This window comes from Staurois parvus, unplaced genomic scaffold (genome assembly GCF_062004578.1).
Source record: "Staurois parvus isolate SC_StPar_1 unplaced genomic scaffold, SC_StPar_1.0 ptg000929l, whole genome shotgun sequence".
Lineage (NCBI taxonomy): Eukaryota > Metazoa > Chordata > Amphibia > Anura > Ranidae > Staurois > Staurois parvus.
This window is the reverse complement of record NW_028318725.1, coordinates 1,279,590-1,307,169: the sequence shown is the minus strand read 5'-3', so window position 1 is coordinate 1,307,169 and position 27,580 is coordinate 1,279,590. Positions and strand designations below refer to the sequence as shown.

The 27,580-nt window shown below is 39.6% G+C and overlaps 1 protein-coding gene across 1 annotated transcript in view; it reads left to right on the top strand.

The window, feature by feature from the left end:
- Positions 1–27,580, top strand: part of GLIS3 (GLIS family zinc finger 3) — a 469,802-nt gene that overhangs the window by 400,614 nt on the left and 41,608 nt on the right. Inside the window, exon 8 of the mRNA XM_089656697.1 lies at positions 19,175–19,362. Within this exon, the coding sequence (XP_089512823.1) occupies positions 19,175–19,362 (188 nt within the window). The remainder of the gene's footprint in view (positions 1–19,174; positions 19,363–27,580) is intronic.

Sequence of the window (27,580 nt, the reverse complement as noted above, 5' to 3'; positions counted from 1 at the left end):
TGACAAGAGGAATACGACATTTGAAGCCCATGTCCAGGATCCGTCTGTGTGTGGTGGCTCTTGATGCACTGACTCCAGCCTCAGTCCACTCCTTGTGAAAGTCCCCAACACTTTTGAATGGCCTTTTCCTGACAATCCTCTCCAGGCTGCGGTCATCCCTGCTGCTTGTGCACCTTTTTTTTCCTACACTTTTCCCTTCCACATAACTTTCTATTAATGTGCTTTGATACAGCACTTTGGGAACATCCAACTTCTTTTGCAATTACCTTTTGAGGCTTTCCTTCCTCATGGAGGGTGTCAATGATAGTTTTCTGCACAACTGTCAGGTCAGCAGTCTTTCCCATGATTGTGATTCCTACTGAACCAGACTGAGAGACCATTTAAAGGCTCAGGAACCCTTTGCAGGTGTTTTAGTTTAATTAGCTGATTAGGGTGGGACACTTTGAGCCGAGAATATTGCACCTTTTCACAATATTCTAATTTTCCGAGATTGTGGATTTGGGGTTTTCATGAGCTGTAAGCCAAAATCATCACAATTATGACAAATCACAGCTTGAACTATCTTGCTTTGCATGTAATGAGTCTATCTCATATATTAGTTTCACCTTTTAAGTTGCCATATAAGTAAAAAGTGTTGCGCTCCCAATCTCTATCAAACTTATAAATGAGTGACTTCAAATTATATATCCATGAAAAACAAACAATATACCATACATAAATAAATGAATATCAAGTTGAATGTGATGTGAATCAAATAAAATAAAAAAACAGTCCCATTACTCAAATAATAATAGTCCAAATAAAAGGGATTTGTGATGACGTGATCCAAACACACCAATTGTAACTTTTCGTGAATTCTTAAAAAGATGTGCGCTCACCTCCTTACACCTTGCAAGTTACACACACATATTTTTACCTTTTGCATGATATTCTAATTTTTCGAGTTTCACCTGTACACTATATTGCCAAAAGTATTGGGACACCCCTCCAAATCATTGGATTCAGGTGTTCTAATCACCTCCATGGCCACAGGTGTATTAAATAAAGCACCTAGGCACACAAACTGCTTCTACAAACATTTGTGAAATAATGGGTCGCCCTCAGGAGCTCAGTGAATTTAAATTTCTATGCTACTAAATATTCCACGGTCAGCTGTTAGTGGTATTGTAACAAAGTAGAAGCAACTGGGAACAACAGAAACTCAGACCCGAAGTGGTAGGCCACGTAAAATGACAGAGCGGGTTCAGCACATAGTGCGCAGAAGTCACCAACTGTCTGCAGAGTCAATAGCTAAAGACCTCCAAATTTTGTGTGGCCCTCAGATTAGCACAACAACAGTGCGTAGAGAGCTTCATGGAATGTGTTTCCATGGCCAAGCAGCTGCATCCAAGCCTTACATTACCTAGTGCAATGCAAAGCATCAGATGCAGTGGTATAAAGCACACCACCACTGGCCTCTAGATGTGACCAATTAAGTTTCTCTGTCTGGCAATCCAATGGCCATGTCTGGGTTTGGTGGTTGCCAGGAGAATGGAACTTACCTGACTGCATTGTGCCAAGTGTAAAGTTTTGTGGAGGGGGGATAATGGTGTGCAATTGTTTTTCAGGGGTTGGGCTTGACCCCTTAGTTCCAGGAACTCTTAAAGAGTCAGCATACCAAGACATTTTGGACAATTGCATGCTCCCAACTTTGTGAGAACAGTTTGGGGATGGTCCCTTGAAGTTCAAACATGACTGCACACCAGTGCACAAAGCAAGGTCCATAAACACATGGATGAGCAAGTTTAGGGTGGAGGAACTTGACTGGCCTGCACAGAGTCCTGACCTCAACCCAATAGAACACCTTTGTGATGAAAAATAGCGGAGACTGCGAGCCAGGCCTTCTCGTCCGACATCAGTGCCTGACCTCACAAATGTGCTTCTGGAAAAATGATCAAACATTCCCATAGACACACTCCTAAATCCTCCCAGAAAAAGTTGAAGCTGTTATAGTTGCAAAGTGTGGGCCAACTAAATATTGAACCCTACGGACTAAGACTGGGATGCCATTAAAGTTCATGTGTGTGTAAAGGCAGGCGTCCCAATACTTTTTAGCAGTATAGTGTATGTATCTGGGTCAGACCTATATTAATAAGAGGGCTTCATAAGCCAAACATTGCTCTGTGCTGAGTTTCATTGATGTGAAAGTCCACCATTGAAAATAATATGATTTCCATTATCATGCGCTTCTGTGCAACTCAAGTCGAATCCAAAATCACCCTAGTGTGAACAGAGCCTGTCTCTTAATTTTGATTGTTATACACGGGCGTTCCATATGTCCGTTTTTGATCTGTCCATTTGTGTATGAAAAAGACAACCATGTATTTCTATGGACTAGGGGATGTAAAAGGATGATCATCCATTTACATCCAGTAATGTCCGCATCCGTTAACATCCGTTTTTTTTAACAAAAGAAAACCCTATTTTTCTTCATCCAAAAAAACCCAGAACAGACGAAAAATGGATGTCAACGGATTGTATGCAGCCCGGCAGGTCAGGAAAGGGGGGGAGGGATGAGCGACCCCTCAACATGGGGGGTGCTTTGGGGCGAGGGGTTCCCCCCCCAAAGCACCTTCTCTTCATGTTGATGGGGACAAGGGCCTCACCCCCACAACCCTGAGCTGTGGTTGTGGGGGTCTGCGGGCGGGGGGCTTATCAGAATCTAAAGGATCCCGCCCCTGCCCCATTTGAATGAGTATGGGGTACATGGTAACGCTACCCATTCACACAAAAAAAGTGTAGTGTGAAAAAAGGCAGGAGTCAGTCTTTGAGAAGTTCTTTATTAAAAGAAGGAAAATAAAAGAATTTCCCCCGAAGTAGATCCAACTTCAGTCACGATGCCCGCCACTGCCCCGAAAAAAGAAAAAAAAAAGGGTCTGCTCCTGACGCTGGCTCCCGGCCGTCTGACTGCTGCGCTGGCTTGGCAGTTTTTAAATATGTAAGGGAGGAGTGGGGAGCCCCGTGTCCCAAAGCCCCCCCAATGTTGAGGGCATGTGGCCTGGTATGGTTTAGGAGGGGGGGGCGCTTGCTCATCCACCCCCTTTCCTGACCTACTGCATGCTTGAATAAGTGTCTGGTATGGATTTTGGGGGAGGGCCCAACACCATTTTTTTTTACATTTTTTAGTGGGAGTTCCCCTTAAAATCCAAACCAGATCTGAAGGGCTTGGTATGGATGGAGGGGGGCGGAACCCCACATAATTTTTTTAAATTATTTTTTAATTGCCGGCAATTTTTTTTTTTTTACATTCAGCTGTCAGTGGGAACCCCGCTGACAGCTGATGACTTATAGTTTGTTAGGGACTCGGCAGCCACCCATTCCTTAACAACCCATGACAGTACTGACAGATACAGTACATACCACATGCCTGGACCACTACTTAATTACATGCATTTAATTATTTATTTCCTTTTGTGAATTGACTTCAGATGTCACCTGAAATCGGCATGTCATTCGACTGTGAAATTGTACCACTTCAAAGTCACATGATTTCAAAGTCTGGCTTGATGTGAACGGGATATTAACAGACCAAAAACGGATGTAAACGGATGAAAAAACGGATGTAAATGGATCAAAAAAATGAATGTAAACTCACCTGTTTTTTCTTTGAAAAAACGTGACTGAACTGATGAAAAAAAATGGAACGCCCATGTGAAAGGACCCTTACTAAAACTGGTGCACTTTGAATCTGGTGCAGCTGTGCATGGTAGCCAATTAGCTTCTAACTTCAGCTTGTTCAATTAAACATTAACAATAAAGCCTTGATGCTGATTGGTTTCTATGCAAAATTGCACCAGATTTTGTACTCCCCAGTTTTAATAAATAACCCCCAACTGTATATTTCTTTCTGTGTAATAACAAAGACCAGTGGTAACAGGAACAGTACAAAAAAATTTAACCAAAATCTGTTCAAAGAAACAAGACCCTGGTGATATACAACAGGAAACATGGATAAAATGTATGCAGCCTACAAACCATACAGATTTAGATACTTTTATGTGCCACAAGTATGCATTTTTGATAATTATATACCTTTAAAGCTAATAGTAAAAAAAACAATAATGTCTCAAAAGTGATACTTAAAAAGGGAAAATAGGCACTTTGGTAAAACATAGCAAACATTGTTTGAATTTTAACCTAAACAATTCAAAGGCCCATATGCGTTGCCGTCAAGGTGTGTTGCACTCATTTTACATATGTTAATGCACTGTGGTGCCATTCCTTTTTAAAGGTGCCCCAGTGCACTAACCCAGTGGACCTTGGACACACCTGTGGTGCAGTACACCCCAAGGCACAATAACACCCTGCTCTGCATTTGGTTGGCAGCCCACTCATTTAAATGGGCCGCCATAATGCAATGCATGTTAATGTGTGACACAACGCATGTTAATGCACACGTGTTAACCCAATGCACCAGACCAGCAAAGTTTGATTGGACCCTTCTAATTTCACCCTTATAAGTGTTAATCGCAGGAGGGTCCTTGAATTAAAAAACATTTCTTGTTTTCATTACATCTTTACCAAAATGCTAATATTCATTTGTTTCCAAATGTTTGCTAATGCTATAATATTTCACTAGTTAAAATAAAATAGAGCCACATCCCTAATATTAATATTCATAGACAAAAAAGGGGAGAGGGGAAAGTCACTCCTAAAAAATACAAAATCACCCCTAAAAAATGGTGACTTTTGAGGCACAACATATACTGTATATCTAAAATCATTGTTTATTTAATGTCAATGACATGAAATATAAAATGATTTTAGATATATGTTGTGCCTCAAAAGTCCCCATTTTTAGGGGTGCTATGTTTCCCCTCTCCCCTTTTTGTATTTGCTAATGCTATGTTTAATGTAGCCTTAGTTATGTTACAGTTATGTTACGAACAAAGTTAGGTCATTACAAACATATGGCTATGCAGTAGTTGCTAACATTAAGCATCTGCTGTATTTGTTATTCTTCTCATGTAATGCTTGCCATTAATTCTATGAATTTCCTGGAAGTAGGACTTGATTAGTGCTTGGATTTACTATACTATAGTCCCGTAGTGGTGACATTATATAGTGCACTGCATGATCTTGTGCTACTTTGCTTAGGATGCATCTGCAGTAGTTTTGAAGGTTCTCACATTTGTAGGGAGTATATATCTGTTTGATGTTCCGTGAGCATACTGATGGGTTTTGGGTAATCTGCATGATATAAATTTTTAATACACTGTACATTTGGCATCTAAATATTTGCATCTAACATAGAGATTATGACCGTATAGTATACTGCATTCAAGGTTCTAGAATTTTATATGACAGTATTTATGATGCAATACAGTATGATATAATACAAAACACATGCTTAGAAACTGTTTTGTTTTGACAGCACCAATTTTCAAAATTTGGAACATTTTAAATTTGGAGATTACATGAGTTAGTATTGGTTATGTTTAAAATAAAGTATAGCAATATACTGTAATACCGATCATTAAGAAATAATCTAAGCTTTGCCAAACAGAATTGTAGCATGACCGAAAGTAGGCGTGCTGGCCATAATGTGCAATTTCTTGCAGCATACTTGGATATTTTGTCAGACTTATCTGGGTTTTCCCTACTCCAGAACGTGCAGCTCTTTGAACCCTATCACTGCTTCATTCCTTTTTGCTGCTAAAATACTTCTATGCTTTTTTTGGGTCTGACATCTGGCTACTGGTCTATCACTGATGATGTAACTTTTTCAGATGTTAGCTGGAATTATATTAGCCTGTCACCCGGCTCCAATCTCACCATCTTGCAGATGCTGAGGATGGCTGGGAGTGTACACTGCAGTATGCATCCACCACAAGCAGTATAAACAAGTGAAACAAATTGCTAACAACAAACAAAAATATTTGTTTGGGGGCAGAAAAGACAGGTAAATGCATTCCAGAAAGTTGTACCTTCTAGATGTTTTTTGTTTCTAGTTTAGTTCCACTTGAATGCAATTTTAAAACTAGTGCTATGAAGACCCTTGTTTGGGTACTTCCTGTTATAGGCTGACAACACTCTGCCCCTCTCTTCATAGTTGTGCTCCTGCCTTGACACTTTGTCACACAGGTTTCCGATGGAGACTGTATGTGGCTGTTCCAGCACACCTTATGCAGGCATAGTCCACAGTTGTCACCATCAGGAAATCTGCCTTGAAAAATGCAATGCAGCCATTGCTAAAATGCATGCATGTAGACATGAAATGGCTGCAAAGATGCTGCAGCAGATCAGAAGATAGAAACAGTTTTTTATTTTAAAAATGTCAGTTGTTTATGACACACATGTCATTTACAGTGTCATTTGGTTACATCCTTCTATTATCAAATTTATTTGTATTTACAGTTATTTTGCAGTTATGTTAAAACACTAGTATAGAGCTATAAGCCTTCTACTGTAAGATAGAAACTACAAATAAACCCTGAAACATTGCTGCTCCAGATCCAAACTTTCCATTGCTTGAATGTCACGAACTGGGGTATAAATGCTGTCACAAATACCTATGTAAAATGTGAATAGTTGGTGAGTTTTTGTGTTTAAAACAGATGCTTGGCTAGTAAAGAAATTCTACGAAAGCATCAAACAGAGATAAGAGGACAGGAGGCTTACATTATCTATCATCACATTATGAATCAGCATGGAATACTATTCAAGATGGCAAGAACAATGCCTCTGTACCACTAATCCATACAATATGTTCCATGCCGAAATATAGAGGTTCCATGCTGTGAAAACCAAGGTATGTACAGTATGTGGAGTAGATATGTGTACACAGAGAGATGGCAATTACATATATACAATATATTATATACGCAAACCCTGTAAACATATTTAATGTGACAAGTTTTTATACTCCACTTATATTTCATTCATTTTTTTAGCCTCAATTCGAGAATGTTTTTACTGTTCACAAAAGAATGTTAATCTACAGTTCATTAATCAAAGTTTTTTCTCCCTTCTCAGACACTAAACTAAATAAATCTGCAGTGTTCTGAGTAAATGCACTCTGATTCATTCAGGGACAAATCTAGATTGAAAAAAAAAAAATATGCAAGTTTCTTTATAGCGCAACTGTAGTCACATATGTGAGTAAGCGCAGAATGCAAAGATGTGATTCATAAATCATTATAAAGTCTACAATATTCTAGTAAGAGAGGCTTGTCTGGCAACAGAACACACTGCCTTATCATCTTACTTGAATGTAGGCTTACTCATAAGCTTCTTGAGGCAGCAGAAGAACATGAAATTAAGAGGAACTCTATGAAATGGGAATGGAATGCACAATATCCCCCCCCCCCAAAAAAAAATAAATAAATAAATTGCTGTTAGGTTAGACATGGAAATGTAATCAAGGCAAGAAAATATCTCATGTTTGAAAATATGTTGTTTTACTTACTTGCCTGTAAAATCAGTTGTACTGTGTACACAGGCAGTCTGACGTACTCTAATCAACTCATGGTCACTGCATGTAAATCACTTAACCTGGGTGCAAAACAGTGTAATATTCACAAATGTGTACACTTTGCTGCTCAGTGGCACTGCTGGATTGCCATAATTCATCAGTCATTAGGATTTATTCATATCAGCTAACATTCAGCTTTATGAATGCTGTTGAAGAAGTTCTGAGTTAACCCCTATGAAGTGTTCCACTTGGCTTGCCTTGCAGTTTAGAGACAGGCTTTCCAGCTGCCTTCTGTTTTTGCTTAATACATTGTGCAGTCCAACTGAATCTGGAACAGCGGCCTACAAAATAAAAACCACAAACAGCAACTAGCAGGGCATTCCCATAAACACACAAAGAGCCTTATATGGGTTGAAATACTGGCTTGTGTTGTAATAAAATTCACTGTAATTCTAATGTGACTGTATGTTTCATAGTACTGATGCATTTCAGTGTTTTGTTGTGCGTGGTATGTTCCATTTACTATGCCAAGTGATTTTCCTACCATCAACTGCTCTTTTATTTAACTTTTAATTAGCATTTTTAGACTGTAAGCTAGTTTATAGAAGGAACTTTTTACTGTGTTATACATAATGTCATATAGTATATTGTATACTGGAAGTTAGTATGTAAATATTAAATAATATTAGCCTCCTGTTTGTTAGCAGTGTTTTGGGGAGTACAAATTTAGTCCTACCCAAATGCATATTTGTTAATAGTACGCCCATCAGGAAATATTTTTCTTGTATTTCTATGTGATTTTTTTTTTTTTTACTCCTAAAGTCCATTAGAAACTAATGGACAGTAGTTTCTAACAGATTCTCCCACAAGCAGGGACAGTAGGGTTGCAGCATTAGGGTCCTGGGTGTGACTGTTAATGAGAACTTGCATTGCATTGGATCTGTCATGATTCTGGTGTGTTTTCCCCATTATTGAAAGTCAAATGTGTCACGGCTATTCTGCCAGTCTGTGTTTTTGCAACCTGTGTCTTTATCTGTCCTGCGTTTGTGGCTTTTTAGGTCCTCTGCTGTCACTGGCCAGTTCTGGTGGGCTAGTCAGTACTGAGTTCATCCTCTGTTTGCTTGTGTGTTTAGGCTAGGATCATCTGCCTTGTATATCCTAATCTGATCTGCAGTGGCCTGTTTGCTCCTGTTTGGTCCCTATAGTGGGTCTGGCAAAGACCTGAAGTCCCCAATCCATGCACCCTGATGAACCATTTACTTTCACTTGCCAAATTCATCTACAACAGTTTTTCTGCCGTGATTCTGTACCTACTTCCCTGTGTGTCTACATTGTGTTCAGATTTATGTTCTTGCTGTGCCCTGGGTTTCCACTATACTCCTTTCTATCCCAGGAGGTCCCAAAGCCTGTAGATACAACCATCAATTCCCTGCTGCCCTAGACAGAGGCTTTATAATTCCTCAGTGTGTTTGTGTTTTTTCTGGGTGCTTTGTTCTTCTTCTAAAACACAGAGATTTTCAGTTAGGTACTTGACTTGCTTCCAAAAACATACACAGACTACGATAAAGACAGTAGTTTGTAACGTGCTTTAGAGGTGGGGAAATGCCAACAGTCAGTGGTTTCCTTTGACAAATCACAGCTTCTAAAAGTGTTTACTGTTATTTTTGTATTAGATATATTGCTATTTCTTTTTTAATAAACTAGTAGAGAGGTCCTTTGGAACACTTACTACCTTACCATACAACAACTATTGTGTTTTCTTTTATAACAAAACAGAGTGTAGTCCCATTTATTGGTCCCTCTAGACTCAGGCCAAGAAATAATAGAAACTATTGCAGTGAAATAATAATGGATAGACCCTGGCACTAAGGCCCCTATCCCTGTCATTCATTATAGCAGGTACTAATAGGAAGTATTGTAACAGCAATTCTTCCTGTTAGAAATGAATCGGATAATGAGGGACAGGAGTCATTGGACTTTACTAAAAACTCACCAAGATGGCTTTAATATCACTGTTAGAACAAAATGCATCAAAATCCATGATCAATGTTAAGATCTTTTTTTTTAAATCAGAAATATTATTTATTAATGTTTAAGGCATACAAAGAACAGAATATAGTACCATATATAAAACAGTACGAAAGAATCATCCATTAACAAAAAAGAACAAGAGTACTAATAGAAAATTCCCAGTGTTACCAGTTGTCCAATGAACAAATAAGTACAACAAAATTGTGGTATTATTATGTAGTAAAGTCATATGCGGAATCCCACATACAGAGCAGCAGATGTTCCTCTCCAGCAGTGGACCAGTGGAAAATAGAGCATATAGATCTCCCTACTTGCTAATCCAGATGAAATTAGGCAGGTAGTAAAAAAGCAGCAGGCAGAGTACATCATGAAACGATAATTACAATAGCCTATGCATTACCAAATCAAATGGGGCTAGACCTGGAGTGGCCAACCATGCTTCCCAAAGTTTCTAAAATTTACCTGTGCACCCACCAACATAAAATACCCAAAAGGCATTGTTTAGGGTCTAGAATTGTTAGTTTGAAACACTAAATTAAGAGTGTTGACCACTTCTTCCCAATATCGATGAAGTTTCGGGCACTACCATAGCATGTGAATAAGATCCCCATGGTCCCGCTTACATCTGCCACAAACAGGGTCCTGGCGTAGCCCCATCGTACACATTTTAGGTGGTGTATAATGAGCCTTAAGTACAATATACAGTTGTGATATACAGTGTGAAACCGTCAGCAAGCTAAGATGGATAGACTGCAGAGCAACTTTCCACTGGTCTTTCTCAAAAGCCCCCACGTCTCGCTCCCACTGCCTTATTTGGGTATTTTTCTAAATAGTCTGTCAGAAGAATGGTAATGCAGTGAGAAATAAGCCCTTTAGTAGTTGTAACTGAGTGCAAATAATTGAAAATGGGGGTGGGGGAGGAGTGCCATAAGACTGATGGACTTTGAGCGGTAACTGCATGTTTTAACCGTATGTAATAAAATAACATTGTAGACTGTAAATTATACCTGGACTTCAATGTATCAAATGATATTAGTTGACCATTGTTGAATATATGTTTCAAATTAGGTATCCCATCGGATTTCCACTTAGAGGCATTTTGTAGCTTGGCAAGTTCTGGTAATGCCGCATTATTCCATATGGGACTATATGCGGTGTGACCTGTAACCTGATGCAGCTGCTTGACCTCGACCCAAATTTTATGTATTAGTCGAGAGGTAGGGAGGGACTTATTTGGTTTACAAAAAGATTGAGCCTCAAGACCTTCCAGTAATGAGCTAGAGGCCGTACAATGTAATGGAGTCATCATCCATGGCACAAGTGGTGTCTCCTTTTACCATACCTTTGTACAGCTGTTGCACACGGCTAGCCAGATAATACAACCAGGGATTGGGCAAAACTATCCCCCCTCTATCCTTCAGACGCTTTAGCTGTTCTATTAGTATCCATGGTGGGCGGTTTCCCCAAAGTAAGGAGCGAAAAATAGTATTTACGATAGAGAAAGTTTTCAGCGTAATCATTACTGACGAGTTGTGAAGAAAGTACAGCAATTGGGGCATAAATATAATTTTTATAAGGTTCGCTGTACCTGCCAGAGACAACCAGAACTTAGACCATATCTTCACCTTGTCTTTAAATCGGGTCAGCAACGGGGCTAGATTTAATCGACAACAGTCTAGTAAATTGGAACTAATGAGAATACCCAGGTATTTAAAGGAGGTCGTTATTATAACCAGACAGAAAGTAGACATTTCTGGGTCCGTGACCCCATCAAGTGGCAGCAGGGCTGACTTAGACCAGTTAATTATTAGCCCAGAATATTTTGAAAATTGAGAGATTATATGCATGGTTGTTTGTAAGAATGGGCCTGTATCGCCAAGCAAAAGCAATACATCGTCTGCATATAACAATATTTTCTTGTGGATCTTACCATATCGAAAACCCACTACATTCTCACTAGCCAGAATTCACGCTGCCAGAGGCTCAATGGCCAATGCAAACAATAGTGGGGGGAGGGGGCTTCCCTGTCGGATACCCCTAGCTAGTTGAAAGGTTAGGGAAGTTGCTATGCCTTGTCTGATAGCTGCACAGGGAGAATGATATAAAAGTTTTATCCAGGTTATAAAATGCTAGCCGAATCCATGTCTCTCTAGAATTCTCCACAAATAGTCCAACTCTATACTATAAATGCCTTAGTTGCATCAATCGACAACAGTGCTCTAGGTTCCCATGTTGTCAGCTGGTGTTTGCATATTAATAAATATTCTACGTAAGTTGACAGCAGTAGATCTTTGTGGCATAAAACCTGCCTGACCAGGGTTCACTATTGTGGCGATGATTTTATTTAACCTCCCTAGCGGTATTTCCGAGTGTAGCTCGGGGTAAAATGTCAGTGCCAAAAGCGGTAACCCCGAGCTACACTTGGACTTACCATGCGGCGCTGCATAGGGAGTCCCTGCAGAGCTTACCTTGTCCTTTGCTCCCACGATGTGTCCCCTGCAGCGTCCCCGGCCATCTCCTTCGGCCGATGCCGGCATCCGGCTTCTGTGTTCCGGTCCCTGTGATGTCGGGACGTACGGGCGCCGCCGGCGGCAGGAAATTTTAAAAAATGTCATTTTTTTCCAAACAAATTTTACATAGCAAAACATTGCTGTTTCAACCCATTTCACATACATTTTGTCCCTAGTGCTTTGTCCTGTGCCCTGCCTGCATTTTGTCTGTTCTTTCTGCCTGGAAACTGAGAAAAGTCCATGGCGTCCAAAAAGCGTCCCTTTAGGTCAAAATCGGTTTTAGACCAGCTAGAGAACAGTGATAGTAAATCAGAACCACTTGCAGAATTGAGTGATAATGATTTGTGGGGAAATTTGTCATCAGACACTGAAAACGATTTTGAGACTTTGCTCAGCAATGTGCGAACTTGGCGCTATATTTCAAATTTCAGTGTTTTTGGTTTGATTATATTATTGAATTAAATGTATTATTATATTATTATTTTTTATGATTATTTATTAAATTATAATTTTGATTTTGTGTTTCAAATTTTAATAGACTCTTGTTCGGACAGATTTCAGTGAGTTATTCCTAAAAATTACAGCCTACAATAAAAAAAACTACATATTTCCATGCAAAATAATGGTACCGCTTTCAGCACCAAAAATCTGAAATAATCAGACCGCTAGGGAGGTTAAACTGTGTGCTAATACTTTGGCTAGGATCTTCACATCAGACTGTAACAAAGAGATAGGTCTATAGGAATTGAGATCAGTGGCCATCTTGTCTGGCTTCAGCAGCAGTTCCACTGTGGACCTGGTCATGGAGGCTGGTTAAGTGCGTCTGTCATAAACTGCCTAAAGCACCGCTAATAGTCATGGCAGCATAGAATCAGCATATATCTTATAGACCTCCATTGGAAGACCATCCTCCCCCAGAGCCTTATTATTGGGGAACAGACTGATCACCCTGGCAAGCTCCTCTATTGTAATAGGTGTGTCCAGGAGTAGTTTATGGGCAGGAGAGAGTTTAAGTAAAGGGGTATCCATAACATATTTGTCCAGGGTCTCAAACTTGATGAAGATTTAGATGAGTAGAGGTCCGTATAATAATGAACTAGCTCCTCCATAATAGTGGAGGGTATATTCACTAGTTTACCCATTGAGCAAATCGATGACCCAATTGGTTGTACTGAGCGTTGAGTCTGAATTAATTTGGCTAACAAGCAGCCAGTCTGCTCACCTTCCTCATAGAATGTTTGTTTGGAAAAGAAACGCCTCATCTCCGCCTGTGAGCTGGTCAGGCGAAGAAGCACCTACTGCACTGATAACCATGGCTGTTTGTTAGATTCAGTTGGGTTATCTATATACGTACACTCCAATAGCTGTGCCTGCTGTGTAACCTGTGCCTTGTGCATCCTCGTCTTAGTTTTAATCACAGATATTTCTGACACAAATACTCCCTGGAGGAATGCCGTAAATGTATCCCAAGTAAGCAAAGGGTCGGCTTGAAGATCATTATGATGGAAGAAATCATCGATCTGTTGCGCTACTGTGTCATGGGAAGGGATCAAGTTCAACCAAAAAGCATTTAATTTCCACGGAGCCCAAGGGAGAGCCAACCCAGGTTTAATATGTATCTTGACCACTAATGGTGAGTGATCGGATACACTTCTAGGGCTATAAGTAATCATTTTAATTAGGGAAACTGCTAATGAATTTCCAATACACAAATCTATGCACAAAGGTTTTGGAGAAGCAGGAGAACTGACGGGAAGTGGGGTAACGCATACGCCAGCAATCTACCCAATCTACTTCAGACAAGGAACGACCAAGGGCAGTCCCTCTAGCCTGGGAACCCGCTACAGCCGGGGGGGTGCTTATCCAAAGTGGGTACCAGATACCCATCAAAGTCATCCAGCACAAACAACGGCACATTAGGCTTATCAAGCAAAAACTCTACCAATTGTCTCAAGATATTAGTTGAAAAGGGTGGAGGTATATAAACAACTGCTAAGACACAGGTAACAGAGCATGAGATCACAGGGATGTCTTCCATAAACAGAGTAGATGTAGTAGTGTTAGGATATCGCTAGGAAAAGAGAATCTCAGTATCAAAGGCTCCACTGCCCCTTCAAAACAGTCAGAAGGCAAGGCACCGCACAGCTCACAAAAGATTGAGTTAAGATGGCCAACACTGGAAAAAGGGTTTGAAAGTTCATTCAGAACAGTGGCATAATGGTGCCTAACAAAACGAATCCAAAAAACATTGGTGAACTGAGTGTTCGCTTACCCGCTGAGCCAGATTGCTGATACCCAGGTGCGAGTGGAATGAATCGCATATTGCTAACTGTCATTCAGATACTAGTGCTATTATTCAGTTATTACATCAAACGTTAGTAGAGCTCAGTATTGCGGCAGTCTACATTAATAACTTCCCGGTGAGGAATGAACAAGGCATATCAGGCATCCTGGATAATCAAAGAAGTTATGGCGGCAAGAGTTAATCATCCAGATTGCATGGATGACGTTGCAGTTGAGCTTCATGTGTGTCCAAGCAATCTGAGGCTGCAGCAGCAGAATCAAAGGAGTGTGACTTATTATTGGCAATGATTTTCAGGTGAGCAGGGTACAGAATCTCATATGTCAGTTGCAGGGTCCGGAGGCAGCCTTTAACCTCAAGAAATTTAGCTCTCTTACGCTGCACCTCTGTTGAGGAGTCAGGGTAAAAGGAAACTTTAGCTCCATTGAATTGAATGTTGGAACGCTCCCTAGCCAGTTGTAGTATGATCTCTCGATCTTTGTAATTGAGAAGTCATGCCAAAACAGGTTTGGGAGATTGTCTAGCAGGCAAGGGGGTAGTAGTGGTGCGATGTGCCCGTTCTACTGCAAACAGAGGAGCAAATGCTTCTTTGCCAAAAATCTCAATTAGCCAGGTTTCAATGAATTGTGTGGGGTTCTGGAAGACCTACAATATGTATGTTATTACGTCACAGACTCTTTTCAAGATCATCCATTCTGGCATTGTTAGTCTTAGCTAGTTATGCCGTAGAGCGGGTATCAGAGATCAATGGGGGAAGTTTATCTTCCAGGTCACTTATGCGACTCTCTGCAGCTGTGGTCCTTTCTTTTAATTTTTGGGTGTCATGTGTGAGAAAGTTCACTTCTTCTCTCAAGCCCCCCACTTGCTCTTTCACAGAGTGTACCGATGCAGTACAGTGCTGCACAGCCTTAAAGATATCCACTATGTGATCAGTGTCCCTTGTACACTGCTCAGCCTGCATGTCCTCCTCCTCTCCCAAAGGCTGCAGTTGTAATGGAGTAGCAGGCCGCATAGGGGGAGAAAGGGTAGGGGCTGCCTAAGTGTCTGAGTCCAGGGACCCTGTGATCTTCTGGGTGTAATAAAGCATGTCTTGGGAGCACTCCTTCCCCACAGGGTGGCTTGTCTTACCAAACTTTCCATCAGCCTCCTTCATCTTGTCACCTCCTCCTCTAGGAGCACATTGCAGCTGAGGAGTAGCAAAGCCATGTTTGAAGTCCATGCCGGTCAATTCCTCACGGTTTTTACAGGTCATCATTGTAGGTAAAGGCTCACCGCAAGTATGTAGAGGTGCCCCGGACCAGGCCCACTCTGCAGGAGCAACAGGAGCCACAAAAATCTCTCCGGTACAGGATCTGTGATAGGATCAGTAGCAGGAGCTCTGTGAAGCACAGCCGCTCACATGCCCTACTTTGCCAATCCCCCCCAATCTTAAGATCTTTAGTACAGTGAAGCAACATTCCTTTCTTTCTCAAAATCTTATTTAATAAACAACACATACACAATTTTACATTGCTATGTCTTCTACAGTACAGAGCTATGAATTTATAAAGATCAGTAAAAGGGTACATCATACAGTCCTCGGATAATCTGAGCATCTTTCAAATTATATAGGAAACAAATGCTATTTTCATTTTGCTAAACACCACCTAGAGGATCCACAGCACTAGGAGAACAACTCTCTGTAGAGAAATTAAGCAAAATGTAAAGTTTTTGGTAAATACAGCAATGCAAGTACTTCAAAAACACTTCAAAGCGATATCAAGAAATAATTCCAGTTCCTAAGTACGATGGAGGTGCCATAATAGTTTGAGGCTGCTTTGCTGTCTCAGGGCCTGAGCAGCTTTCAAACCTTGATCCTTGAGATACCAGTAAATTCTAAGTTGTATCGGAAATTTATACAGTAAAATATTAAGCTATTTGTCGGTGGTTTAAGAAAAAGAAGCTGGGTGATACTACTCACGTAGGAGTACTGTAAATGGATGCCAAGAGTAGATATTTGGTATTTTAGAATGACTAAGCCATAGTTCTGACCTCAATCATATTTAAATGCAGTGAAAATATACCTGAAGTGAAAAAGACTTATTTACAAGGAACGAACAACATGCCTCTTAACTGCTTTTCAGGTCTGATCAGCAACTACAGAATGTATTTGTCTGATGTTATTGCCAATAAAGGAGTTTCAACTTTTATTGTGAAAGTAAATATTCTTATAATCTTTATAATTAATGAACTAATAGATCAAACAGTCAGAAACTTTGTATATGTTCTTCGTTAAAATTTATTTTACTTAAGTTAGATCAAAATCAGTTCATATTTTAGAAGCCATGCAGGCAGAAATCCAGATACCAATTGTAAATGTCACAGGGCAATATTTAGAGTATCTATCCTACAAGTATAAGTTAAAGCAAATGTATTGCTCTGATTCAACTAGGTTACTTGCCTGCTTTCGGTTGCCTGCTTCATTGTTAAAGCTTGTTAAAGGGGATACTGATGGAAGCTTGGAATTCTGTTCTTTTATTGGTGCTTTACTGTTACACTACTGTAACTAGATTTCAATAAAGGCAAGGATGCTATCACTTAATATTTTTCTGCCATGGGCCCTAACATAGAAAGCCTGTGTATTCATCAACAGGGTGTCGTCATTCTACTTTTCTTCTGTTCATTGCAGTGCAGGATATTGGCTACAGATTTTAATCATGTATCCCAGAAGGAAAATCAATCTTCACCCAAAGTTATTTTCATGCATTTACTTCCAAACCCCCAGTAGTTACCCATTGTTGGCATATAGTTGCCTAAATGACATCTGTCAAGCATGCATATGTTTGCAGGACAGTGCATAGAAAAAAACTGAACAGTTGTGGATAATGTGCAGGGCCACTTATCACCTTCTTCTGTAGTTCATCGTATATATTTCTTAATCAGAGACACATGTGGAAGTGCTTCATTCCTTTTTCTGAAGGCTGTTTGTTCCTGAACATTACACAATATGAAGAATTATGTACGTCAGCAGATTAGCGTAAAGCTCATACATAGCTAGAATACAGTGATGCAGAAGTAATTACTAACCCAGAAATATTAAAGTTGTTTCTTAGTGTACATTCTGCTACATAGCACATTTCTAGGGAGCGTTAAATACAATTTATAGATAGAAGACCAAACTGAGTTATTGCTACAAATGCTCATAAAACAAACTCTTTTTGTTGGAACTTCTGTTATATACAGTATGTATTTATTTCAGGTACTTATATAGCGCTGTCAATTTATGCAGCGCTTTACATATATATTGTACATTCACATCAGTCCCTAACCCTGAAGGTGTGTACAATCTAAGGTCCCTAACTCACATTCATTCATACACATACTAGGGCCAATTTAGAGAGAAGCCAATTAACCTACCAGCATGTCTTTGGAGTGTGGGAGGAAACCCATGCAGGCACAAGGAGAACATGCAAACTCCAGGCAGGTGGTGCAGTGGTTGGGATTCAAACCAACAACCCTAGTACTGCCAGGCAGAAGTGCTAACCATTTAGCCACTGTGCTGCCCATTTGTACCTAAGAAAACTGTCTTTGAAAACTTAAATGTATCATGACTGTGGCTCTAAAAGGGACCTAAAAGCAGGGGCTGGCGATGGGCCAGATCCGACTTTTCTTCATCCCTGTATGCTATACTGATTATGTGTAAAGTATTGATACAGTACCATTAACCATATTGCCTGCGTGGTTGCTTTCTGGAAGAGCAAGTTTTCCTAATTACCAATTTGGGGTCCTAAAGAGTCTTAAATTGTAATTACAATGGAAGAAATGGGTGGGTGATATTTCTTACTGCCAACATTCTTAACTGAAAAAAATCATACATAACCCCTTTATGGGAGTCTTAAGGTAGATATGACAATCGTGTATATTTCAATAAAGGCTAGTATGCCAAGTTTATTGCAACAGATCCACGGAGTATACAATTACATTACATACACAAAGTACTGTATCAATGTTAGTACATAAACATGACAAAAAAGTATTAAAACCCCATGTGTTTTATATATATATATATATAAAATATATAAAAAATTGTAGTATGACTTAAGCTTTAGTAGAGACATCAGGACAAAACCGGCATACCCCTGCTTTATCCTGTGAAGAAGGAGCTTCTCCGAAACCAGTTGGGTTTTGTCCTGATGTCTCTAGAAAAATGTAAGCCATGATAGGTATACTATGTTTTTTATATATTATGGACACATAGGGATTTATTTACTAAAGCTGGAGAGTCCAAAATCAGACTCCCTTCTGCATAGAAACCAATCAGCTTCTAACCTCAGCTTGTTCAATGAAGCTTTGGCAATGAAACCTGGAAGCTGATTGGTTTCTATGCAGAAGGGAGTCTGATTTTGGACTCTCCAGCTTTAGTAAATAAACCCCATTGGGTTTTAATACTTTTTAGCCGTTTTTATGTACTAACATTGATACACTATTTTGTGTATGTAATGTAATTGTATATTCTGTTGATCTTTTGTAATAAACTTGGCATACTAGCCTTTTATTGAAATGTACACGATTGTCATTACTGCCTTAAAATTTCCGTAAAGCGAGTTATGTACATTTTTTGTAAATTGCAATTACACTTCTTTCATCTCTCAATAACTATCCTTTTTTGCACTCCTTGTACAGTTTGTATATACTCCACGTAATTATTTTAATAGAAAAAACTTAAGTATAACATTTTTGGTCATAAAAAACAACAGTATTTTTCAATGCTGATTTCACATCTGTAATAAGCAAGTATGCATACTGATGTAGCACCTCTGTCCTATGATCAATGAGGGGTATAATGTGTTGATATTTGAATTTTTATTTTTGATTGTTACCATTTAGACAATTTACTAGAAATATTCCATCATTGTCTTGTAGATTTTCACCTCATCATCTGAGCCCAAGGAGGATGAATTGTTCCTTAAATATAATGCAGAGGCGAACTCCACAGCCCCCTTCGGGACAGACAACAGGGGCAAATTACTCAAAGACATACCCAATAGTGAATGCCTCAGTGCAGCAAAACGGCCTTTATGTGCAAGGTAGGTATTTTCACTTTGATTTCAAATTTATTTGGGCATTTCATTTTTCTGATTATCTGTAATACATAGGGGGTTATTTACTAAAACTGCATGGTGTAAAATCTGCAACTCTATGCAACTCTGCATAGAAACCAGTCAGCTTCCAGTTTTATTGTCAAAGCTTAATTGAACAAGCTGAAGTTAGAAGCTGATTGGCTACCATGCACAGCTGCACCTGATTCTAAGTGCACCTGTTTTAATAAATCTCCCTCATAATGCCTAAGGAAGCAGTTTTTACATGAAAGATGCTCACTAGAAATATATCCAATGTTCAAATGTCATGTAACATGAAGGTTAAGCCATAAGAGTCAGCGGAGATTTTTAAGAATGCAGAAAAAGATTTGATGATATTTTATATTTTATTTTTCAGAGAAAAGAGATCAGTTCTGTCACTGTAAATGCATTCAGTAAAATGCAGTTTATTTCATAGCAGAATGGCAATTTCATTAGATACCATTAAGATTGTTGATGCCATGATGACTGTCTATGGCCATTTTAAAGAACTCTGCTAAAAACAGAGTTTTTTAACAACAAACAAACTAAAAAAAAATATTCAGTGGAAAAACACAATGTTTATGGGGTCTTTATGCCTCTGGAAGAATTCAAACAAACTAGGACATGTGAGTTGCCACTTCTTTTAGGCATGTCAGAGCTGGGCATACTGTATCTGAGCCGAGTGATGATGCTAAAGCGATGGCGATAAGCACAGGCGCAGCATAGCTCTATCTGACTTACAGTGATCTTAAAGCTGGCACTCAGGATAAAATATTATGAGGTGCAGAAGGTTTGAATGTTTGGCAAGTTCTTCTTGCCATCCCTCTCGTTCATTAACCACTTCCAGTCCGGGCACTTTTACCCCCTTCCTGTCTAGGCCAATTTTCAGCTTTCAGTGCTATCACACTTTGAATGACAATTGCGCGGTCATGCAACACTGTACCCATATGAATTTTCTAGCATTTTTTTGAGACAGATAAAGCTTTATTTTGGTGGTATTTATTCACCACTGGGATTTTTATTTTTTTTACTATGTAAATTAAAAAGTCCAAAATTTTTAAAAAAAAAGTGTTTTTCTTACAAAATTTTGCAACTAAATAGTATTTCATCATAAATCTTAGCCAAAATGTACTCTGTTATATTTTTAGTAAAAAAAAAATAACCCAAATTAGTTTATAACCAAAAATTATAATTTCTAAACATTTTTTTTTACATTTTTTAATTTTTTTATATATAATTTTTTATTTATCTTTTTTTTTTTTTTTTTACATACTGTCACCCTAGCAGTACAATGTCACCATGGTGACACTGTACTACTTGTGGGGGGTGATGAATATATTTTTTTTTTTTTACACTGATTGCTTTTACACCCATAAAGGATGTAAAAGCAATCATTTCTCCTTCTCTTTAGATGCATTCTTGCAGCCATTGAGAACTACTAAGTGAGCTGTGATTGGTCACAGCTTGTCACATGGTACAAGGCTGTTGTGAATAGCCTTGTACCATGTAACCTCTGTGATCATTCACAGATTTCACACATAGTAAGCAATGATGTCACAAGTGACATCTTGCTTACTACTCTGCATGTGATCACTGATTGGTCAATCAGTGATCACATGATCAGGACCTCGTACAGAGGTCCCGTCCGATGATCGGTGATCCACTGTGTCCGGAGGACACAGCGGGCACTGGATCGCGGTGCTGCGCGCTCCCAGGGAGCGCGCATAAGCAGGGTGCGGGGAGGCCATTTATAAATGGCCACCCAACCCTGCACTGCCACCGGCCGGACAGGAGGCATATATAAACGGCCGGACAGGAGGTGGTTAAAGATGACAGATCGGCAATCTTGGCCTCCCTGGTCAGACTAACTTGAAAGTTAGTAAATATTACTGTAGAGTAGAGCTTGCAGAAGATGTAGAAGAGTAGGTGGTTGTTTATAAAAACTCCACATTCAGTATTTGTGGAGTTTTGTTTTTGTATGGTGACGTTTGTATCTGCTGTAATACATGTTTCTGACTTCTTGATGCCAAGTAGTATATTTTTTTCTAACTCACTGCAGAGCTGTCTGTCAGAATCTTCTAAATGCACAGCTGTGATGACAAACTAACACCCGCTGTACATATAAAATATGTCTCTCGTGCTAGCCATAGGATATTGTGCTGTTGTATTACAATAATCCTAGAATGAATAACTGTCCTGTTAAGCTGTGTGATTCTTTACCGAAGACAACATGCAGACTATGGCTCTAAACCTAGTATCACAATACTATTTTTACTGTTACGCTATATAATGTATAATGCATAGATAAATATCGCTAAATGCTTTGTTGCTGCATGAAAATGTGTAAATTACATAAGCTATTTTACTACTTAATGCTTACTATACATACTAAAAGATTGTCAGTGTATGAGGTAGGACTGGAAAAGATGTCATGGCATGTCCATTTTTATGACTGCACAGGAGTGCACTTATTTCTGCATTCCTGTGGGTCACATTCATTAGACATCACATAGTCGGTGCCAGGCCTCAGAAGAATCCCAACTTTAAGGTCGGGATTCACTTAGATGCCTGATTGGCATGCCTCTGAGAATCTGAGCCAGCCTTTCCTGCTCCCTCCACATCGCTATGCTCCAGTTAACATTGAAGGGGCAAAATAGAGTGGTGACTTACAGTCACCACTCTCTGCTCAGTGAAGACCAAGAATGGAGCGCTCAGTGGTCATGTGATCACTCAGTCTTAGAGCTCGCGGGGTACTGATGCTGCAGCCATAGAGGAGAGTATGGATTTTTTTCCCCCGCACTTCTCCTTTATTGGAAATAATAGCATATTCAGTAGCAATTTTAAGCTGTCACAACAGTCATCCAATATCCATTTATTGCAGAATTGAAGAATTCTGCAATAAATGGATATTGAATCATTGTTGTGACAACTTAAAATTGCTACTGAATATGCTATTAATACTTGATTGGATTGCTCTGTGGTCCTCTCTGGTTACAAAGCAAAGTGACAGTTTATGTAACTTAAATTGATACGAAATGCTCATATATTGTAAGCTAAAATAAAAAGAGAAGTTTATACTTATCTGCTTTGTACCTGGATATTGCACAGAACAGCCCCTTACCTCCTCCTCTGGGGTCCCCCGTCGGCGCTGTCCCCTCCTCTTCTTCTGAGTGTGCCCCCATAGCAAGCTGTGTACTATGGGGGACACACATGTGGGTGCACTCCCGAGCTGGGCTGTGCTTATCCATAGAAACCTGATCCCTTCTCACTGGATTTGATTGACAGCAGCAAGAGCCAGCATGGGAGGGGAGAGAGGGGGAATGGGGTAGGTGAAGGAACAGGCGGTGGAAGGTTTTTTACCTTAAAAGATAAGTTCACCTTTGGGAACATGTCACATGACCCACCTGTTTTTAGGGTGGAACAGGTAACACGTTCCCACTGTTGCAGCCTCTTCCCCCATCTGCCACCTCTAGTGATCTTCTCCCCAAACTCGCTGCCACAGTTAAAATGTTCTGTGAATGGGAAAACTTCAACTATCTTCAGCCTTTGTGACTGATGCCTTGTAGTTTTCAATTAACTACAAAAGCGCTGGTTACATAGTTACATAGTTAGTCTGGCTGAAAAAAGACAAAAGTCCATCCAGTTCAACCATTAAAAATAATTTTAAAAAAGTTATAATCCTACACCCACAGTTGATCCAGAGGAAGGCAAAACAACCCAGCAAAGCACGATCCAATTTGCTCCTGCAGGGGAAAAAATTCCTTCCTCATCCCCCAAGAGGCAATCGGATATTCCCTGGATCAACTTTATCTATAAATGTTAGTATCCAGTTATCTTCTGTGTATCTAAGAAATAGTCCAGGCCTTTTTTAAAGCAATCCACTGAGCTGGTCAGAACCAACTCTTGAGGGAGTCTATTCCACATTTTCACAGCTCTCACTGTGAAGAAACCTTTCCGTGTTTGGAGATTAAATTTCTTATCCTACAGACATAAAGAGTACCCCATTGTCCTCTGTGATGACCTCAGGGTGAATAACTCTACACCGAGTTCACTATATGAACCACTGATGAATTTATACATGATGAGTGCTCTAGGTTGTTCATTGATGGTTCCTGTCATTGTGTAACTGCCTGCCCATATGAGGTATGAGCAGACAACTTACACTAACAGTCTGCAGAAGCCTTGCATTGCACCCATGATCTGCTGTCGGCGCTGCCGACTGTCAGAACACAACAGCCCACAGCGGGAGATTCCTCTATTTGTGCGATTTGGTTGGATGGAGGCCCCTCAACAGCAAAAGAGGAAGGATGCAAACTTGACACTTCAGGGTCCAGAGAATGTAGAGGCTCCCATTGCATGAAGCAAAGATCACATATTCTTTTTGCAACCTTGACTTGAAAGAAATGGCAGTGCAGGCCTCCTCAGATTGGGGAAATCCAACACTGCACAAAACACAGAGAGGGCACAAAGGCATATTATCTTTGACACTTTATTGAAAGGATTAGAAAGGCAAATATTATACACACAATTATACTGATTCATAGCTCTGAGGAAGGGGATTGGGTCCCTGAAATGCATCAGTTGGTACTGTCATCCTGTCTCCAGTTGGAGGTGGAGAGCAAACTCCTACAGTACATTGTGTGCTTTATGCATTTTCAGGCATTTAGCTCACTTGGCTTGTGAGTATAATAGTTTCCAATACTGTAAAACAGGGTTTCTCAACCAAGGTTCCATGGAATGCTAGGGTTCCTTCAGAAGTTGTTAGATTTCCTTGAGCAATGAGTCATTTCTACCTTTCAGATAAGTTCCCACTAACACCATTGATCTTTTTAGTGTTTTGTAAGAGGGTAGTTCTTCACAATGACCACAAGTGAAAAGAGTATTCTTCCCACTGAATATAACATTAATGTATCATGAGTTGTAGATATTGCAATTTTTAGTAGGGGTTCCCCGAGCCTGGAAAGTTATTTCAAAGGTTCATCTGTGTTGAAAAGGTTGAGAAAGGCTGGTGTAAAAGATAATGTTCTAGATGTTTGTGCCCTGTTTGCGTTATGTGGATGGAGAAATCTGTTTTTTTTGTTCAGCCTGCAGGCTAAATGAAAGAATTCTTTACAGGTATGGCCAGCTTTACATGTGGTAACTGCATTAGTTAAAATTTTTCAAGTTAGGAACATTTTCAGGAAATACAGATCATACTTGTTGATCTTTCTGTTAACCCCCCCCCCCCCCCCCCTCTTCTCCTCTGTAACGAAGATGAGGAAAAGAAGCAATGTTTGTAATCCATATATACAGTGGAGGAGTGAGTGTAGCCACCCAGGAATAGTAAGTATGTTATTTGCAGGATTACCAGGTAAAAAATAAGGAAGAAAATCCTGGAAAAGTCCAATGCAGCCACTCCATCTAAAGACTTGTAAACTGTGCATTTTTGTTTTTGGGTGTACATACTATTTGAACATCTGAAAATTGTATGAAGCTATGTAGAGTGATACTTTATAACTAACAAATAATATGAATAATTCATAAAACAGTTTAATTCAGAGCAGAATGGCAATTACAAAGTAACTCTGTTGTTGAAAGCTGTTCATCTTTGTGGTATGGCTGTTGGTGCAAAGGCTGAATGACAGTACTGTGAAAATGAATTATACTGCAGGGTTTTCCCCATAGATGTGGAAGTAATGTGTATTCTTATTTGCCCAAGACTTCCTCTGCACAGCAATGCTGTCACTCCCATAACAACGGTTTACTAAGGTCATAGCCCCACTTAGTAATGATTTGTTAGACCTGCTGCATAGTGAAACACTTCATATATAACATTGTGTATAGTTTACCCATTCAGTGCCAGGCTAGGAAAAGAAAAAAAAACATTTTATTATTTAAAATCAAGCTTATGAGGCTGGAAAAGATCATTTAAATACATGTGTTGATCTGCGGCCAGAGCATTTGAATATACGCCTGGTTACGACACAAGCTTTTGGCAGTATGGGCCATTGGAAAATATCATCAGAATGATTTCTAAGACAGAACATGTAGCTTGTCTGAATTAAATGTCAATAGTTGTCAGAGGAGTTAAACTTTTCCACACATGAAGCTTTTGTTCCTATGAGAATGAGGCACAATTAGAGGCAGGACCTTTTAATAATGGAGGCTCATAATTTGTTTTAAGACCTACACCATTTGTCGTCAATGACTTCTTTTCCCTGGGATATACATTTCTTGTGCATATACTGTACTGCAACATTAGATTATTAAGTGGTGAATATGATACAGTATGTCCATTATTTCACTTTGTACAATGTGCAAATTTACTAATGACAAATGATAAAATGTCCGTATTTATTTAATTTATGTGCTGTTTTTTTAAGGGACAACTATCACAGATATTCACTAAAATCATATAATTGAATCTTAAATTCTAAAATATAATGAACTCCCTGATTGTAGATCACCCTGAATAATTCATATAAAGATATCTGCACCTGTGGATTCCTTATTTTTGTTGGTATTAGATGTACCAGCAGTTTACAATATTGCTGGGAGGAAAAATAGAGTAAGTATGTATAAACTTCCAGTCTTTAATGGGCATGCTTCTTCACGTTATCCATTGGGGAACACGTGATCCCACTTTTTCCAGTTCTATTGCTGACATTTACTAGCTACTGTGTATATTTATTTATTTCAGGTACTTATATAGAGCTGTCAATTTACGCAGTGCTTTACCTATATATTGCACATTCACATCAGTCCCTAACCCTTAAGGGGTGTACAATCTAAGGTCCTTAACTCACATTCATACATATACATGCTAAGGCCAATTTAGACGGGAGGCAACTCACCTGCCAGAATGTCTTTGGAGTGTAGGAGGAACCCAGAGTACCCGGAGGAAACCCACACAGGCACAGGGAGAACATGCGAACTCTAGGCACTGGTGCTGTGGTTGGGATTTGAACCTACAACCCTAGTACTGCTAGGTAGAAAAGCTAATCATTTAGCCACTGTGCTGCCTATCAAAGCAAAGTGCCTATACAATCAAAGAAAGTATATGCTGTAAAGGAGACATGTAAAAATGTAGTCACTTGCTCTTGTGTTTAGTTTTTATTCATGAAGGTTTTAGGGCATTTTTGAATGATGGTAATAAAGTGGAACTGAACTTATAAAGTGAAAATTTGCTATGAAAGATTTGCGGGAAAAATTAGAAATGTGCATAAGTAGTACCCTGATAAATGTATCTTTTATCTGGGACCCCCCTCAAAATTTTCACTGCATAGGCAATCCTGTGCAGACAGCTCCATATCTGTAAATATATGCTGTGTGAGATCTAAGGCACTCTGACTTTGTCTTGGGAGATTCAGTGGAGTCACAGTTGTTGCTGCTAACTGTTCTCTTTGCTGGAGTCTCCGACATGAAGAAGCAAAGCTCTGTCTCTACTAAATAGCTGCCCCCACACAGACGCACAGTGCAGAACAAAGTATAGTAAGTCAGTAATGGGAAAAATAATAGCTTCATGGATGCCACAAGCACTAAACACTAAGTACCTATCTCAGTAACAAGCTACTCTGTTAGCACTGCTGTGGTAGCCGGCAAACAGTATAAGGATCCATTCACACCAGTCATGGCTGCTGAGCGGTGTGGTTCACCAGAATTACTATAGTGCCGATGCACCGGTCTAAGTGCATCTCACTGTTTAGTTGTTTTTAAAAAAATGTATTGAAACATCACATAGACATTTCATGAAGATCAATTGGCCTCCACGCAATGCAAGGAGGTGGATTTTTTTAAGCCCACACCACAACATTACACCTAGTGGAGGCTCACAGGAGACAAGGTATTTTGCCTTGTAATGTGACGGAACTGCGCTGGAATAGCCCCCCAACGCAGCCCCACCACATCTGGTGTGAATTTACCCTAAAAGAAACACAAACATTAAAGTGATATCAAACCCAAAACCAAAAATGTAATCTATTGAAGCTTACCAATTATTAGATATGCAGGTGCACAGGGGACAGCATTCTCAGTCTGGGGAGATGGTGGTGTAAGATGTGCTCGCAGATTTAGATACACTAACAAATTAATGCCAAACCTCAGCTCACGTTTTATTGGCAGTTACAACACATCATTTTTTTTCCTTTTGGGATAAAATGTTTGCATAAATTAATAAAAACTGATCATTGTAAGCACCCCTGTCAGT